Consider the following 19353-nt stretch of genomic DNA (forward strand, 5'->3'; position numbering starts at 1 on the left):
CACATTTAAAATACTCAATTTCCTTTCTGTAAGTGGTACAATGGGACATCTCTGGAGGATAAGATAGTCAGGAGATTGGCACAGAGTGGGTCACATCTAGGACACAGAAAGGAACCAAAAAGAATGCATAAGGAGTGCCTGTGACAGACATACACACCGAGATCTATAGAGCAAGAGAGATATTAAAAGTGTTCTTTATTGTCAGCTCATACTTGTTTGTCTAGGTGCTTTTGTGACCCTTAAATATGCTAAGGAATGGGTGCTGGGGCATGATGAGATGTGGTTAGAAGGGAAAGGTGCCAAGCCAGAAAACTGTGCACTGAGAGACTGGGAATGAACTTCATATTTGTGCCAAATTTCTATCTGTAAGTTTAAAAGCCTTAATAAAAGGGAACATAGAAGGAGATAGAGTAAATAGGCTTCAGTGTATCACAGGGCAGCATGAAGAAGCATCTCCATTCAGTAAGGAAATAGGCTGACAATTTTCAGATGTGCCCCCCATTTGTACAGGCAGTAGGGTGAGGCTGTGCACCAGAAAGATATCAGCTTGGCAAGCCACACAGCCCAGGAGTAAGAGCATCATATTCAAAAGCTGAGTCAGGCAAGGAAAGAAAACAAAGACCTGGCAGAGCTCGGCCTATCAGATTTGTCTGCCATCCCAGTCCAAATGGTTGCTTTTATTTATTAAATACATCTAATACCCACTGGACTTCAGTGATGCCTGAACAGCTTCATGAATTTATTTTCAATTCCACAGTCACTCTGTTTTTGATGTAGAATAAACTGTGATTTATCATCTAAACCAATCCTGACTGCTGTTTGGCAGCAGCTGCCAGCAGTCCCAAGGACTGGCTAATTGGCCCTTCCACCTTTAAGAGGTGAAGTTGTCTCTGAGGATATGTAGCCCCCAGTTGAATTCAGGCTTTCAATCTGGAGGGCACATGCATATACATCTTTCCACCTGCCATACCGTCAGAATTCCGCTGATACCTGAAGCCAAAACATAGGAAAAAAGCCTAGAGATGAAAGAGGTCAGGAGAAGGGAAAATGAAGGTTACTATCCCTGAGATTTAAGCTTTGGAAATGTCATCTCTCACCAGGTGTCTTTGTTTCCACCTCTGTAGCTCCAGATTCGAGGTATCAATCTCTGCTATCAAGGTCACTCTCATAAACTGAAGGATCAGGGCAAAAAAGGAAGCTTGAACTCAAGAGAATACTGCAAAATCTACACAAAGAAGCTAATTTTTAAATTTCAGAAATGGAGGGGATCAGTGTCACTACTATGAGATGCCTGAAGGGGCTATTTTTCTTCTCTAGAAGCTTTATATTCTATTTTAACACATATTAATTATGAATATTGATATATATAGCATCAAGAACATGATAAGCAGTTCGTGGTCTGGCTTGCAAAATGGGTATATAATATTGCAAAAATCAGCTCTCTCCTCTGGGCTTTGTGCCTGGTCACTCAATCTTTCTAAACAGCCAGCAAGGAACAGAGACAACATGCATGTGTAGCTTTGCTGCCTCCATTCAGAGCAAGAAGAAACTGGTGCAGTCAGGAACTGCAGTTTGTGTCAGTTTAAGATCAGCACCCTGTCATTCAGAGCATGCCACTGTAAAAATGTTTATAATCCTTTCTCTGAGCTCAGCTGGGCCATTGTACTGACTCAGCAGGCAGACTTTTGCTCTGCTGTTTAGTGAGAGATGGCATTTGGGCTAAATTTGCAAAGATCTGGTACCATTTTGGAAGCCTGGTGTCTTTCTTTAAGATGAGACTACTATGAAGATCCTGAGCATTTCTGGCCATCAAAGCTTGCAGAATTCTTTACTGAAAGAGAAAAGTAAGCCTTCTGTTTTGGGTAGACTCCTACCCAGAAAATTGCAGTATGAAGGCTTCAAATTACTTCTCTGCTGCTCCAAAAACAGCATAAATTAATATATGCTGTTAAGGAAGTGCTACATGCTGCCCCAAAGCTGACAGTAATGTAAAGACTATTTCCAATACAGATGGTTTGTTAGTTCATTTATGCAGATAGGCATATTGGAAGAGAGGAGCTATTGCTAAATATAAAGTAACCATCCTATGACTTGCATGTCCTGCCAAAGAACTATGCAGATTATCTGCAAGGACTAAATACTGTGATCCTAACAGGCTTTCAATATTAAAAAAGGTGTATTCCTAGTTAATAATAAGCTCTGCCTTTTTAAGATTACAAAATCAAATATCTATTGCAGTTACAAGTGTTATATCACTGCATCTATTTATGAGTGTGTAATCCAAAACATGCCTATTATATTTTGCTAAACCTGTAAAGAGAGAACACTATGTTGTTTCAATATTAACGCTTAGTGAAATATTTGTGAATCAAATTGTGGAGATAGCAAAAGAGAATCTGTCTGGACCATTCACAAAATGAGCTTTGATATCCTTTTAGTAAGTAAAAAGCTGAAGGGAGACATCAATAATTTATTAGCATTTGGATTACATCCTACAGTGCTTGTAGCTTGCTGCCTTCTTGAAGGAAAAGAGGACAAAGGCGATACTGGCTCTTACGCTGTGAAGTCTTTGCATGCTCTGATCTCTTGGTTGCGACAAAGGATGCTGTATATTGAGGGGCATTCTGACAATGACTGTGATGACCACAGCTCCGAGGATCACAGTGGGATGAGCCACCAGCCCGTTGTCATGTGATGCCTTTCCAATTATCAGCATAAAATAAGCCATGTGGTATTGGTACCTCCCTGGCACAGAGGCACCACTGCTGCAAGCAGCAGGCTTGGTGTTCCGAGGGGCCTGAGTTTGAACAAACCATCTCTACACTTTAGGCTTTTTGCTTCCCTCCTGCTCTCTCAGATGTCTGCGCCCTGTCTCCTGCCATCTCTTTTCTGGTGGCAGTGATGCCTATGCTCAGTCTTTAGATTTAGTAATGGAACTGCCACATTGCACAGATATGCCAGAATTTGCACTGACATTCGCTCTTTCTTTTCAGAATGAAATGTTCTCTCCTCTCATCTATTTCTCTGGTTTGTGTATTTCAAATTTGGCACCTGTCTCCTATTTCTCTCTTTCCCTTATCTTACTCCCTCTGAGGTGCTATTTCCAATACCTGAACAATCACTACTCTCCCAACCTTTTTCCCAGCTTTTTCAACCTTTAAGTCCTGAGAAATCTTTCCTAGTTCTTTCCCCATCACTGTCACCAAGAGCGTCATCTTCCCTCACAGCATTGTCCTGCATTGTTCCCAAGCAGCACTTAGGAGAAAGCAAAGGCTATTCCTCTGCTGTATTGAAGCAGAATCCAACAACTCTTTTGTTCTGCCTCATCAGCCTCCACTGGTGGAACAGATACTCCCAAGCCCGGATAGGACAGGAAGGGCCATGGGCAACCTGAGGGATCTAGATGTGCCTCTGCCCTTCTGTGTGCACAAGGGCATTGTTTCCTGCAGGTATTGAGATTTTCTGTTCCAGGTCTGCAAACAGGCAGCAGCAGAAGGTCATGTCTATGATGGTCCAGCAGCATCCTCTGAGGCTGGTGCTTGCTGCTCATGTCATTCCAAGCCTAAACTGATGCACCCTGCTTTTCAGTGGGACTTGGTAACTCAGCCTAATGCTAGCTAGGTTCTGTCCACAAAATGTTTTGGAGAAAATGAGGACAAAACTATTTTTACAAATACTGTCAAAAATATCTTAATATTAATGGGGTGCTATGGACAGTCATGAGAAATTTGAACCCCCAGATCTTTCGTCCATGGCACTGCAGGGCTTTGTAAATCAAAGGGAATACCATCTGTTTCAGTATTTTGTTATCTTTTCTAAAGAAAGAGAGGTTCTCAGGCACAGTGGATGACCAGAGGAGTAATCCTAGGCTAGGCAAATCACCAACAGCTCCAAGCACCAAAATACTGCATGTGTGGCTGGAAGATGAGGAAATATGTTTCATTCTTATCAGGAAATACCTAACCATCACGGGCCTTGGTCAACTTCTTTCCCAAGTTGAACTCAGAAGCCCAAATCTGTCCATTAAACTCCACAGCTCATGACTTCTGATGCAAAACAGCCATCTGGTCAGTGTCATTCCAGAGCCAAGTCGATAATTTGGAAAGTTACCAACATTTTCCCATGGGAAGAAAGCTGGACAGTTGCTGCTGCTGTATGTCTCTAGAAGGCAGTGTGCCAGCACTCAGGGCTGCTGTCCAGTGCCAAACAGACTTTTAAAAAGCATGGCTCTCAGAGACAAACTGTAATGGAAAGGTGCAACACGTGCACCTGAGCAATCAGTGCTCCCACATGGTGACACTGAGCAAGCACTGCAGTGATCTCTGCCATTTCTCCTGTAACTGGGCTGCTGAAGAAAAGGGCTTTTAAATATCAGTATTGCTAATGGTATGGTACTACTTGCCACTAACAGGAGGGGTGTTCTCTGCCAGTGAGCTTTACTTTGGTCACTGTCATCTTCTTTGCTTCTGATTTAGGCAACTGTCATGAGAGATCACAATAGCTATAAATACCTCTGAAAATATATTAAAAAGAACAATCAACCCACAACACTAAAGAGAACTTGTTGTCAGACAAAAAATAAGAGAGTACTCTAGAAAGATGCCTACATATCAGCCTGATAGAAAAGCATGTACAGGTGAAGCTTTCTGCTCACTTCACTTCTGTAACCAAATACCACCAGTGAGATAATGGTCCTGTTCTGCTGCCAAGCATATACCAAACCTCACAAGCACTGAGCCTCTGGAAATACAGGGTACAAGCTCCTATTCTGTAGAAGACTGGCAAAGTAATTTCTTCTATTTATATGGTGGCAAGAGAATTTTAAAGTGATGCAGTGCTATGTATTGGAGCCAACTCTAGGCATTAGATATTTCATGTGATAACAATACAGTTCTGGTAGCTTCCTTAGAATACCTCTCTAACAGGTATCTCTTCCACTTTGCTGACCTGTCCTTTTGTTTCTCATTAGGCTGCTTGTCTCTCCCTACCAGAAAGCTGGGTGAAGCAGTGTGTTGTCACATGAGAAGCAGAAATGCATGCCACTGGCATGCTCCTCTGGGAGCCCACAGAGGACACCTCCTCTGGGCTCCTCTGGGAACCCACAGCTTTTCACATCACTTCCAAGGAAATGGGAAACCTGCTCTGGCCTAATAAAGACTCATGGAAAAGTACTTAAGAAGACGAGGCACAGTTACCCATCATAGCCCTTTACATTTCCAAAGATGAAGGTGAAAACCCAGCTCTGTGTGACTGCAGTTAGTTCTGCCAGATCACTTAAATCATCAGGACATCATGATCATCACTGTTAAAAACTCTTGGCAGTTCTAGCTGCATTAGCACAGCTATTTAGAGTTGAGTACTTCAGGCTTGGGTCCACTGGCAGTAGGAACCGCAGGCATCTACATTGAATATTCACAGAGTCATTGTAGGCTTTGGGCTGGAAGGGCCTTTAAAGATCACCTAGTTCCACCCACCCTGCCAGGGGCAGGGACACCTCCCACAAGAGCAGGTTGCTCAAAGCCTCATCCAACCTGGCCTTGAACACTTGCAGGGATGGGGCATCCACAGCTTCTCTGGGCAACCTGTTCAAGTGCCTCACCACTCTCATAATGAATAACTTTTTCCTAATATCTAATCTAAACAGATCTCCTGTCAGTTTAAAGCCATTTCACCTTGCCCTATTGTTATCTGCCCTCATAAAAGTATCTCCATAAAGCAAGAGCATTGCACAGGCCATGCTTTATGCTCCCAGGGTCTGAGAGTTGAAACCTGGGAGAGATGAGCTTCCCCTGGCACTCCTTTCAGTACATATGCTGACTAGTACAGATGGATTTTGGATAAAGCATGTACACATCACTCTCATCCTGTTCAGGTGCAAAGGTATAAGTTTTCCCCATGATACAACAGTAAATGACTGGAAAAGAAGAAAGAAACAAATTCTAATGCCAATAAAACAGGAAGTTTTTCAGGAAATTTGCCATGGAGATAATAATGTGAGCATATCCAGTGCTTTAAACTGTCTTAAACGGCTTGAAATCTCAGGCTTAGGCACTTTGACAGGCTTCCTTTAAAGTCTTTGACAGTGGATTTGAATGCATTGACTATGTCACTCAGATTTTGTCAGATAGATCCCACAGCAGCAGCCAAGGGAGACACTGTTCTCGGCCCAGAGAAGCGGGATTTCAGAAATGTTTTCCTCATTGATAGCAGGGGCAGAGGGCATTGTCAGGCAGGGTCAGCCCAAGACCATTTTCATAGAAGCCTTCTGTGAAGCAGTGACTGTCAATGACAACACATTCACCATCTGTGGAAATACGGATTTTCACCTGCAACACACTTCAGAAGCAGTGTCTGAACAACCTGACTTGAGAAATACATTTGCTTGACTGCCCATTCCAATTCCCAGAGGAGTCTGTTCTCTGGAGTCCCAGCTGTACAGTGACTCACTTTTAACTGGTTTTCATTTGGATGTTGCAGGGAAGAGAGGAAAACCCAGTATGATAGGGATACAATATATAGGCTGAGCAAGAAATATCTGTGTTTGCTGAAGAGGTGTGTTATTTCAGGATATTTTCATCTAGTCTGATAAAAATGGCATTTCTATAGAAACAACTGATGAAAGAAACAATAAAGAGGAAATCCCATGCTAACTGTCAAAAGACAACATAATGCTTGGCAGATGCATTACTAGGGATGAGTAAATGCATCTCTGCATTTACTCATCCCTAGTAATCCCTAGTAAAACTCTGCAGTTTTGGGTTTTTAAAATACTTTAAAATACAATCCTTTCCTCTCACATGGTTAAATCACTTCACATTGAGTATGCATGTGTGGTTTTTATTGGTGAAAAAGCAGAGACTTGATTTAAAACATCCCTGTTTCACCTAGTCCCAGGGATGCCCTTTACTCAGTGGCGTGTTGCTGTCATGGAATGCCAGGTTCCACCCCAAAAGTACATCAGCTTTAAAAAAAGCTAACAAAAGTAAGATTTATATCTTGGACTGATACTTATGATAACTTGTTTTCCATTCACCAGCAGACCTGCATGCTGCCCACCACACTGCTCTCCAGCTGCTCTGTTCTCAACTTCAGTTTCTGTCTTCTCAGCAGAAGAATCATCTGCTTCCATGGTCATCTTCTCTTAAAAAGCTCATCTTAATATTTGTCATCTCTGCAACATAGATAATACTGCTACATTTGCAGGCTTACCTTTCTAATCCCACTGAAGGCAGTGCCATATTGTTTTTGTAGCTCTGATCCCTTCCCTGTTATCATCCAATGAGAAAGCATTCAGCTGTAGGCACTCCTGCCTCTCTTTGCTCGGGAAGACCAAAACCATGTTTTAGAAAGTCACATGAAACTGACTTGTGGCAAGGTATAAGAAGGGATGAGAGAGATTTACAGGGCTTGTGAGAAGGCGGACAATCTTTCAAAATCTTATAAAATAGCTCTCACTGAGTGAGGAATATTTGAGTTCACCACCAAAGACTCCAAGAATGCACTGCTGGGAATTCCGTTGCTAGAATTGCTTAGCAAATCCATGCAAGCATGTTGGTACTTATAATTTTATAAGATAAATATGAAGACACACAAGCATGATTTATTGATAGAGCAGAAGCTATATATAGTGCCCTTAACTGTATTATTAAAACTGAAGGTAAATAATTGATGGAATGAAGGAAAGATACATACAACTCTGGCAGCTCTGATGGGAAGCATTCCTGCCTTGCAGTAATTAAAATCAAATCTATTCTATTTGTATGTCTTTCTGGCAGAAAAGATTGTTTCCTCATTTCACCTGCCTGCTAAGAGACACTGTGTGTGTGGCCACAGAAGCTGAGCAGCCAGTGTGAGAGGAGTCAGGGAGGGAAAATGCTCATGGCTGTCTTGAGCCAGAACCATAAGCAGCTGTCAGACAGTCTAAGCAGCCCCAATGCTTCACCCAAACACATTCCAAGGCAAGCAGTGCCACGGCCTCCCTGCCTTACTGTGCAGCTGGGAGAACTGAACTGGGTCCATGAGGTCCATGGGAAACCATTCCCAAGTTCCAAGGAAAGCCTTGAAGGGGCAGAGAGAAATCTTCTGCTGGCACCACTGCACTGCCCCAGCCCTCTGTAAACCCAGTGGTGCTCTGATGCCTGGCCTGAAGATGAGTAGTGCAAAACCTTTGTTTTCTCATTTTGCTTCAGAGGCACAATCTGTTGATTTCAATAGATTTTGAACCTGACCTTCACTGCCCCAGAAGCAATGATTACAAATGGCAGCTAGGAGCCAAAGGACACCTTGAACTCCTCACTTCGATCAGCCAGACCTGTGGTAGCAACAGCCAGACCTGTAGTCCTGGAGCCATCAGGATGGTGGGTGGCTCCACAGCAAAAGGATGAGAAGCTGCTGCTCTTGAAGTTTAACTGCAAGAAACCTGCACAATTATTTCAAAGTGTTTCTTGCATCCCAAATCAGCACAAATTGGGAACAACAATATTAAGTGGCAGATGGTGGTGGTAGGGTAGCAGTTATTTTCAGTGAAACAGAGCATTTGACACTCCCTTCCTCAGCAGGCACTGCTATTCCTGAACTAGGTTTGACTTTAATATGATTTCTTTTGCTTCAGGGAGCACAAAGCAGAGCTCCCCCAGCTGATGAACTGCGGTCTGGCAGGACAGCACTACAGGAGCACTCCAAACATTCTCGAGGCTCCCTTCTGCAAATCTCCAAAATGTAATTAAGAACAGGTCTATTTTTTCCTCCTGCTAGAAGCATCTATAAGCACACCAGATGTAACAGCACTAACTGCTTAAACATCTCTGCCAGAATCATATGTCTGATCATACAGTTAGAATCACAGTCACTCTTAGTTATGTACTGCTCCTAAAGGGACATCTTCAAGTTGATTCCTACTTCAAGGAGAGCTCAATGACCTAAAATAGTGCAGTGGTCAACTTTACCATGTCAGGAACATGGTTGCTCATCAGAAGACATGAAGCTGAGGGAGATGTTTGCTGTCTAGCATTAAAAAAAATTTGTAATTTTCATTCCAATTTTTCATGAGTTAATCACAGTCTGGTTTCCCTGACATTATGGTTAAGGCTGGCTGTCTGCTGACAGAATGAAGGATTACCTTTGTTTCCATAGATATAAGTGCTTTCAGTGACTGTATTGGATAAAACTTGTTCCTGATTGTAATTTTGCTTTAGTATCGCAGATTTGTGAAGGGATAAAACCCATGACTGATTATTTGTAATACGTGCCAAGCTTTATAAGAAACTATGAGAGAGCTGTTGGAACTTGCAGGAGTTTTGATTTTAATGCTGGTTATTGATTTTAGTGCTTGGTCAACTTTCAGCCTTTTCACCTGGGAAGGGCATTCTCTGAGCACGAGAACGGGCACAGATCCTCACTGGGGCCTGGGCTGGAGCAGGTGGGCTCACTGTTTGGGAAGGACTCACTGCCATAAGAAATGAAGCACTGAGGGTCACGAATCATGAATTACAGCCATGTTCACAGAGCTTTATGCATCTACTCTCCCAAAACACCTCCGGTCTCGGGCCCGGCCACGCCCTGCGGTAATGACGAGGCACAGCTCCTGCGCGGACACGAATGCGTTTCTGTGTGCAGACACTCGCTGTGGGATGCTGGTGCCGGTGTTGGGACCCAGGAGAACAAAGGCGGAGCTGCCCCGGGCCGCACAAGCGCAGGGCGAACCCACAGCCGCGGCTCGGCGGCGGGATGTCCCTCCAGGAGCGGGACCCGGCCGGAGGCAGCGGGCGGCCGTGAGCACAGTGCCGGGAAGCGGGGCCGTGGCGAAGGCGTCAAAGGCCGAGAGGAGCGCTCGGTTAGCGCAGTTGAACTCCCCGCGGGCAGCCAGGGCCCGGCCGCGCGGGCGGAAGTGACGGCGGCCGGGCGGAAGCAGGCCCGGGGAGCGGCGCGGTGCGGGCGCAGGTGAGTGGCGGCCCGAGCTGCCGGGAGCAGCGGCCCAGCGTGGCAGCGTTTGCATCAAAGCTTAAACGCTGCTGCTGGAAAGCATTTGGGAGAGCATTGTGGAGCTCAGTTTCTCTGTAAAGTGAATCCGTTTGCCGTGACACACTGGTGCGGCACTGGTGCTTAGGGTCCCTCACTGTCATAGCTGACCTTCCTGACTGGCCTCACACTTGAACTAAAGTTGGTGGATCAGAAGTGGATCTTGGCCCTCTAAGCAATCTGTGGCTTTACTGCCTTCTGTGCTCTTGTGTTTTCCTTTAGTCTGAGATCTCTCCTCCCAGCTACGCCTGTAACACTTCCTGCAGAGCTGCTGGAGTTTTCAGACTCTCCAGGGCAGGGCCAGACCATGACAGAAATTTTTTGTGAGACTTTTAATACAGACAGGGTGTACAACAGCAGATGACAGTGTGGCCACATAGCAGATGATATGTTGTGCAGTGTAGAAGTGCTCATAGTCCTTGGACATCATTTCTGATCCGTTTCCTGTGTTCCTGGGACAGTATCTCCGTGTGTTGCCTGTGCTGGTTGGCTGGAGGTCCCATCCCTGGCAAACAGATGGTGTATGGTGAGCTTTTAAGTAGCCAGTTGCAAGGCTGGAGGTGACCAGGCTGCAGGATGCTGGGGTTAGTGCTGATCCTCAGGAGTTTGTTAGTCTGTTAGTCCTGTGTGCTTTCTCTGAGCTCTGGTGGGTGGGAATGAGGACTCCTGACAGCCAAAGGAGTGTTGTTGATGTGCTGTATCGGCTCCCATGGGACATGGGAAAAGGTGCCCTGAGAAGAAAGCCAAGAGTTTTCCCTGCATTCATTGTCTGCAGGTGCCACGTGTGTTGAAGGAAGGGCTTTGAGGAAGGGGTTCCTGGAAGACCCTCCAACCTCATTAACAGTGGCTGCTTGGTTGTCTTCTTGTGCTGACAGTTTTGCCAAGAAACAAAGGCAGTTTGAAGAGGCGCTGTATTTCTTGATGAAGTTTTGGTAGGGAGAGACTTGGAGAAGTTTATGTAGAGCTCTGTGTGGAGGAGGCTTCTTGCAGAAAGCTTAGGAGCAGTGTTTACTTCCAACTGTGTGTTTTGTGCCTGTTAAAGCAGGCATCCTCCTCCTTTGGGCTTTGAAGGCTGTGATGACAGGGCAGGGAACACTTGGCTTTGGATGCATGTTCTGCTCCATATGGATATCAAAGAGGGTCCGAGCAAGCGATGCCTGGCTGTGGGAGCCCTGTTGTGGCAGCAAGCTCCATAAATAAACAGCAAGTAGGTGTGTGCTTATGCTAGGAGTACACACAGAAAAGAAGGAGCTGTGTGTGGAGGTTTCAGTTTTTGCTGTGCAGTTGCGAGCAGAGTGGGCTGAAAGGGAACGGTTCTGCATTCTCAGCATCAGTGAGAGCCACAGTGAGATCCCAGGTGTTTTTGGGTTAGTCCCTTCCCTAACAGTAGCAAGGTACCATAGCAGGGTGCTCCTTCCTGCCCTGAAGTGGCCTCTGCTGCATGGCTTCACACCAATACCTTGCATAAAACCAATAAAACATCCTGGCCCCCTTTTTTCTCTCAGAACCAAGAGCATCTCTCTTTAACCAGCCTTGGTCAAGAATGAGATGCCTGAAGACAGTATAAATATTCCAAGGGTAGTCATAAATTCTACCTAAGAGTTACAGGCAGTAACTCTTGTTTCTGAGCATCTTTCCCACGAGGTTTCTCCCTACATATTTTACAATAAATTATAGTAATAGTATAAGGGAAACTATGGCTTCAGGGCAGTGGCTGTGCCTGCACAATGGTTGAACCCCGCTTTTGTCTGAGATTGGGGCAGGGATTTGTTTCCATGCCTTGCATTTTCTCATGTGTTCTGCCTATCCCTATGGCAGATAACAGTAATTTTAAAAAATTAAGTCCACTTTTCCTTTCCAACTTTTTAATAAATCATGCCTGAATCCTGCTTCGTTTTTAAAAGTGGAAGAAATCAAATATGCACACACTGTTTAACATACTGAGGGTGGGAGGGTGCCAAATCTGCAGCATTAGTGCTGATCAGTGGCTGAAATTAGCGTGAAATGTATTAACAAACAGTTTACTTGCTGCCTGTGAGAAGTGGATTGCTGGTCCCAGGCTCTGAGAATTAGATGTGGGGAGCAAGAGTCACCAATATTTTCCTGCCTGGTAGATGGGAGGAGTTGCCATCCTGTTGAGTTATCATATGCATGGTGTGAAAAAGTCTGTATAAATCTCACCGTTGTTTTTCAGCCACGAATTGGGTTGGGCAGTGAATGGAGATGCTTGGAAATAGCACAGCTTCTGCCAGTAAGGGGCCAGTGAAAGAGAAGGAGAACAGGAGGTCCACATGAGGGAGAAAGACATTTTTCACTTGGGCGATCTGAGTGAGAAGGAGAGCAAACAGAGTCAAGAAGTGTGTTGTCCAGCTCCACGTGGACAGTCTCTTGCATCCTGCCAGGGATGTTAATGCTGGGGTCTGGAGAAGATAGCATGCTCTGTAGTGATGCCCATGGAGGGAGTGAGAGCAGATCAGTACATTCACAATGTATTGGTGGGCAGCCCCAATCCCACAATAGTAGGACAAGCTGAAACGGAGATAATTAGTCACCCTGAAAATTTAGGTTTTCAAATTTCAGCAGAAGAGGAGCAAACTCCATGTTCTGAAGTAAAGCTTCTGGAAGTATGGTGGAGGGGAGGAACAGTGTGTGTTCACCCCAAAACCTTGACTTCCCTTGAGCAAGTTGGAATTCCTGGATAGAAGAAGGAGCTACAACATGCCCTTTCCCTGCTGATAATTTGGAGAAAACACATTCTGACTTTCTCCATCATAGCCCATCCTTAACATGATTTAACACCCCAGAGGACCACCAGTGACTAGATCCCTGTCCATACAGAAGTCTTAAAATTGTTAATATTTGAGGCTGGGTTATATCAGGTTTTAGGACCAATGCATCCAACAGGTCCACTTCATATCAAATGGGGCTTTGCAATTCATGGATTATCGATGCATGTGTGGCAATGGAGACCTGAGGTTCCAGCTTGCCCTGTCAGGCTTTATTTGCACAGCTCTAAAGATGAAAAAAACTTTATTCAGTTTGGCAGAAGTGCCTCTGTGGCTAGTCTAGCTCTACAGGGAGCTGAAGAAGTAATATGGCAGAAACCAATTATTTTAGTGGGACCTTTCAAGGTCTTGAAACCTGTACTGGCCCACCTGGTGTGGGGGTTGTGCAGGGAGAAGCAGTAAGAACGTGGTGTGAACAATTACATCATCACTGCCATATGCCTCAGATAGAGGAGGGAGCACCCAGAGCCATCCAAATGTGGGAATTGCCTGGCAGTCCGCTGGACCACGAGCCTCCCTTCTTATAGGAAACCTACCCCTCAAGTTGAGCCCCACCTGAGAAGTTTGTGGTTCACTGAGACATCCTCCAAAAGAGAGAGAAATACTGAGCAGTGTTCTGCATGTTGATTCACAGGACAGAATTGTGACAAGGGGAGAAGAAAGTGCTGAGATGGCAGAATCAGTAGCTGTGTGATTATTAGCAGGGTAGGTAGGTAGATGGGTAGCAGGGTGATTGTTAGAGGCTGACTCTAAAGAACCAGCATTTATTTATACAAACCTCAGTGCTGTTTTTAAGGGATGCACCAATTGGCTCCCATTTTGTGAACAAAGGAGTGGGGGATCTTTTGAGTTGCCAGTATGGCAGTGAGAGAAATGGGAAGACATTCTAAATTTGTTAAGCAAAAGTGTTTCTTGGTGGGATGAAATCCTGCCCACCAGAAGAGAGAAAATCTGACTCATCTGTTGAATAATCAGGTAGGTTCATTGACCTGTGCAGCAGATATGGCAGTAGAGGGAGAAGAGAAATGGAAACATCTGCTAGAGTGGTTACATGCCAAGGAAGACCATCCAGGATTTAAGGATCTTTTTAAGAGAGCTGTCACTTGGGAACGGTGGCCTGGCACTTGGGAACTGTGCAACACCGTCATCTCTATCTGTGGCCAGTGTAGTACAGGACTAGACAAACAACACCCACTGCAGGAGGCATCCCTTCACTAAGGACATGGAAAAGGCCTCTGGGAGACCTGGCAGGTGGACTATATAGGGCCTTTCCTGAAGTCAGGGTGGAAGTATTGTCTGAGCTCACTCAAGCTGAGGCAGTACCAAGAGCAGCAGGGCACAGCACCGTAAAGGGACTGGAGCTATGGTTTCATTATTTGCCATGGTCCCAGTCCCTCCAGTCCAGCAGTAGTCACTTTACTGCCAGGGTGTCAGGACTCATCCCCATAGAGGTCACCAATTGTTGGCATCACTGCTTGGCACCAGTTTATTGTCTTACTGTAAAACTTTCATACTTTCTCTCTGTGAGTTCCCGGGGCAGCCCCTCACAACACTGACTCCTTTTTTCTTTTCTTCTGCACAGCCACCTGCCCCTTCCTCCTCACAGCATAACCAACAAACTCCAGCACTCTTCTCCCTCACCTAACCTACTCCTTTATAACACCCATCCTTATTGGACACAGCTGTGGCCTATTAAGGGCAGAGCTGTTCCTACTCTTTGGTAATTACTGCTGCAACTGCTCAGGGGTGAGATTGCTTTAGCGCTGTCTCTATTCTCCTACAATCCATCCTCCCACACCAGGGTGGTTCAAGAGTGGGCACAAGATGAAGGAATTCCATGGACATTTCACACTCCATACTATCCCTAGGCAAATGAGGTTGTCGAATGCACCCATGGGCTCTTGAAGAGGAACCTGAAACCTCATGAACCCGAATGGGCAAGAGGGTATCAAATGGGGTACATAGAGCTTCTGGGGAGTTAATGGGTGCCTGTAACTCACAACCTTTTGTCTTCATTCCCAGCCATGCTCCCTGGAACAAAAGAAACTAAAGACCCTGCAAATCCATTGGTTAGGACAGCTGGTTTTGGCAGAATTACCAAGAGTGGGATTGGTACCCCTGACCTTAAAAAAGCCACTTAACTTGCATGCCAGGTGGTGGATTGTTCCCTCCTTTTAATCATGTTTTGTTTTTATGCATGTATATGTTTTACAGATTATCTGAAATCCACTGCTGGACCTATGCTTTCAACTCTTGAGTGGACGGATCATTTTGTGTATTTTTAAATTTGATTTTGCTAAGCCTATTTTGCCTTTTCACTAGCAAAAAAATGGTGTGGGAAAAGTTTTTACTCTTATGTTATGGATGTATGATTTTGTCTCAAGCTACTGAAAATCAGAGTACTGAACCAAATTTAGCTTGGGAGTTGATACAAGGATTTATGCATATTTGGAATCATACAAATCAAGGAATATGTATTAACCTCCCCAACTCTGCATCAGAGGGGTTTAGATTTATGATGATTTGGTTAAATTTTTCAGAAATATTAACAAGAGAACTGGATAATCTTAAAAAACCAGGAGGAAATGTTACCTGGGGGATGGTGGAATCCCAGTTCCTAGATCAGAAAGAAGGACAACAGTGGGATGCAAATGGGACATGGGTAGAATACAAGAATGCCTTTTACCAGCTCCCACGGGACTCTACCTGGAGCGATTTATGGAATCAAACATGCTATCGGTCATTAGACACCAACCCTTCTGAGACATTGCAAAATGTCACTTCTATCCCTTGCACAGTGGTACCGTGGTGGGATTCTCCTGCTGAGGGTGGGTTTTTTGAACATGAGTACAATTTACATTGGGATGCAGGATGGTGTATACAAATCCCTGATAACCCAGGAACCGCGCAGCAAGTTAACCGAACAAATTACGAGTGGGCCTGGTCTCTGAAACAAATCTTTGATCCTATATCTACACTACAATGGGCTTCCAGGGTCCCCACAGGGAAAATAGTAGAATGGGAAGTGGAGAAATCAGACTGTAAGGATTATCAGACCACACTACCTAATGGAGAGAGCATCTGCTGGAAAGTGAGGAACCGTAGAAGTCTTACCCAAAGTAAATCAGAGACCTCCTTTCTGAATTGTTCCCGTATATTAGATTGTACCACAGGAGCAGGTGAGCCTATAGAAACCTGGTACATCTCGGAGCTGAGAACTTTTATCCGGGACATGTGTACCTGTTGGGATTATCCCAACTATGGCTATCTAAACCAAGACACCCGATGCAATGGGTCTTATGAAAATTCAGAGACAGCACTATCCTGTGGCATTCCCATTACACACGGCCCTGAACAGAGAAGGGTCTGGAATTCAAGGAGTGAAGCACAGGAAGTTCCCCAAGGTGACCTGTATCAGTGTTCACAAGCCAAATATCCAGCTCCACGGGGAACGGTATGGGCATGTTCAGATGGGAAAATGTATTCCCACTTGAACATGTATGATATGGCTGGACTGCAGTGTACTGTTGGGTTTCCTACCATGTGTCCATCTAAAACGTTCAATTATACGCTTTATCGTAACAACAAAGTGCGGAGAGAAATCCACAATCCAACAGATGCAAAAGGCTGGATTCAGGGGATTCAAGTCCCTGACTATTACACCTGGGGACAAAATGTTGCTTTAGACTTAGAATCATTTTTTGTGTCCAGTGGAGTTGACCAGCAGCACAAGTATGTCTTGGAGAACTTAACTAGGCAAGTCCATGTGTTAAGCAACTGGACCGGACGCTCCCTCAGGGAACCGAAGGTGCAGGCCCCGCAGGCATCGGAAATGGCTCTGCAGAAGCGATTAGCCATAGATACGTGGTTGCTGAAAGAGAATGGAGTGTGTGGGATGCTAAACCTGACGGATGGAGAATGCTGTGTCACTGTCCATAATGCCAGCACCACCATAGAAGAGGCACGTCAGAAGATGAAGGAGATTGCTGAGCAAACGGGAGAACTGTTTCAAGCAATGCAGCCCAAGGACTAGTTTGATGGACTGAGCCTGGATTGTGGATCACATGTACTAAAGTGCCTTGGATTTATGGGATGGGGAAGGTGGCTTGTGTGCACTGACCTTATCATACTGTGTGGATTCTTGGGTTTGATGATAGGGCAGGAAGTCATGTCAAACTGAGATGAGTTCATTATGGTTATAGAGGAAAGGGATAGAGTTTCTAGCACTGTATAATTCCATACCGTTCTTGTCATGGCAAGAATGTGGTTGGAGCCAGAGGGAGTCAGGGGATGGAAGTGGAAGGGTGGCCTTCTTTTGCTATGCTTGGGGATTTGGCTTTTCTGGTTTGGTGCTCAAAGACAGTGCTGGTGAGCCCAAGAGCTGGGGAGGTGCTCCAAGAAAAAGAAAGGAGAGAAAGCAGGAGCAGGGCAGGGCCCAGCTGAGCCATGTGGAGCCCAGGCTGCAGCTGCTGTGACTGCAGCCCCTGGAGCAGCTGCTGGAACTGCCAGGCTCTCCAGTCCCACTCCCACAAAGTCAGGCCGAGAAGGAGGGTCCTCTCACCTGCTTCAGAGCCCTGTCAGGTCCCACCAGGTTTTGCCTTGTCCCTGTTCTTCCATTGTTTTCAGTCTGAGTGGGAAAAGTTAAATTGAAAGCCTTTCCAACATTCTGCTTTTGTTTTTGCATATACTCCATGCTGCCCAGCACAGGGCCAGCCATCATTTTGCCTTTTTCTTGGAAAACCACACTGGATGTGGTCTTTGGGAAGTATTTTTGTTTGTTCAGTAGTGAATATCCTTTTGTCTCTCTTTTGTACACTCTTTTATTATCTCTCTTTTGTACACTCTTTTATTGATATTGTTGTGCTTATTGCAATTTTTCAGTAAATTGTGATTCCAATTTATAATCTATCCTGTGTTTCCTCCACTGCTGGAAAGGGGCAGGGGAAAGGGATCAGCTCAAGTAGGTTTAATATTCTATTCCCACTGGGTTTTAAATCAGCACGGAGCTATAAGGAGATAGTTGGGATTTGTGAAAAGACTCGTGAGCTCATAAAATAATAAAAAAAAACTCATAAAAAGTCTCATAAAATAGCTCTCATTGAGTGAAGAATATTTGGGTTCACCACCAAAGACTCCAAGACATGCACTGCTGGGAATTCCATTGCTAGAATTGCTTAGGAAATCCATGCAAGCATGTTGGTACTTATAATTTTATAAGATAAATATGAAGACACACAAGCATGATTTATTGATAGAGCAGAAGCTATATATAGTGCCCTTAACTGTATTATTAAAACTGAAGGTAAATAATTGATGGAATGAAGGAAAGATACATACAACTCTGGCAGCTCTGATGGGAAGCATTCCTGCCTTGCAGTAATTAAAATCAAATCTATTCTATTTGTCTATATGTCTATATGTCTTTCTGGCAGAAAAGATTGTTTCCTCATTTCACCTGCCTGCTAAGAGACACTGTGTGTGTGGCCACAGAAGCTGAGCAGCCAGTGTGAGAGGAGTCAGGGAGGGAAAATGCTCATGGCTGTCTTGAGCCAGAACCATAAGCAGCTGTCAGACAGTCTAAGCAGCCCCAATGCTTCACCCAAACACATTCCAAGGCAAGCAGTGCCACGGCCTCCCTGCCTTACTGTGCAGCTGGGAAAACTGAACTGGGTCCATGGGGTGCATGGGAAACCATTCCCAAGTTCCAAGGAAAGCCTTGAAGGGGCAGAGAGAAATCTTCTGCTGGCACCACTGCACTGCCCCAGCCCTCTGTAAACCCAGTGGTGCTCTGATGCCTGGCCTGAAGATGAACAGAAATCTAGAGATTTAAGTGCTTTCAGTGGTCATAAAGGATAAAATGTGTTTCTGGCTGTAATTTTAAAGTAGTATTGCAGCTTTCTAAAGGTATACCCCCCCCAAAAGTGAAAAAGTGCTTAATTTTTTACAGCATCACAGCACTTTGTGGTGAGTCCTTCCCAGTGCGCCCACCAGGTCCAAGCTGAGTGAGAACCTGTGCCTGTTCTCATGCTCAGAGATTTTTTTCCCCAGCTATATCATCTTTATTAATCTCACCAGTGCCTATTGGTATCTCAAGGGAGGGTGTCAGAGGATGGAGCAGAGCCCTTCTTGATGGTACCAAAAAATAGGACAAATAAAGAAGAGGCAGAAACGGATGCACAGGAAGTTCCACCTGCGCATGAAGGAGAACTTCTTTATTGTACCTGTGACTGACAACCAGTAGGTTGTCCAGAGGTTGTGGAATCTCCCTCACTGGAGATATTCTAGAACCTGGATGCAATCCTGTGCCCTGTGATCTAGGATGACCCTGCTTGAGCAGGGAGGTTGGACCAGATGATCAACTGTGGTGCCTTCCAAAAATGACTCGTTCTGTAAAAGGAGCTGGAAGTTGACCAAGGACTAAAATCAATAACCAACATTAAAATCAAAGCTCCTGCAAGTTCTGACAGCTCTCATAATTTCTAATAAAGCTTGGCACATATTACAAACAATAAGTCATGAATAATGAACAGCCATGTTCACAGAGCTTTAT

At 44.9% G+C, this 19353-nt stretch overlaps 1 protein-coding gene across 2 annotated transcripts; it reads left to right on the forward strand.

The window, feature by feature from the left end:
• The first annotated feature begins 6870 nt into the window (after positions 1-6870).
• LOC102074390 (uncharacterized) lies at positions 6871-17707 on the forward strand. 2 transcript variants are annotated; one of them, XM_074543018.1, is made up of 2 exons: positions 6871-9939; positions 15018-17707. In XM_074543018.1, exons 1-2 carry the CDS (start codon positions 9482-9484, stop codon positions 15058-15060), a joined length of 501 nt encoding a protein of 166 aa, XP_074399119.1. In that variant the 5' UTR covers positions 6871-9481; the 3' UTR covers positions 15061-17707. The 2 variants fall into 2 exon arrangements, with proteins under 2 accessions (XP_074399119.1, XP_074399118.1); XM_074543017.1 differs by having other exon boundaries at positions 9222-9939.
• Positions 17708-19353: the final 1646 nt, after the last annotated feature.

The sequence above is a fragment of the Zonotrichia albicollis genome, chromosome 6, assembly GCF_047830755.1.
Source record: "Zonotrichia albicollis isolate bZonAlb1 chromosome 6, bZonAlb1.hap1, whole genome shotgun sequence".
Taxonomy (NCBI): domain Eukaryota; kingdom Metazoa; phylum Chordata; class Aves; order Passeriformes; family Passerellidae; genus Zonotrichia; species Zonotrichia albicollis.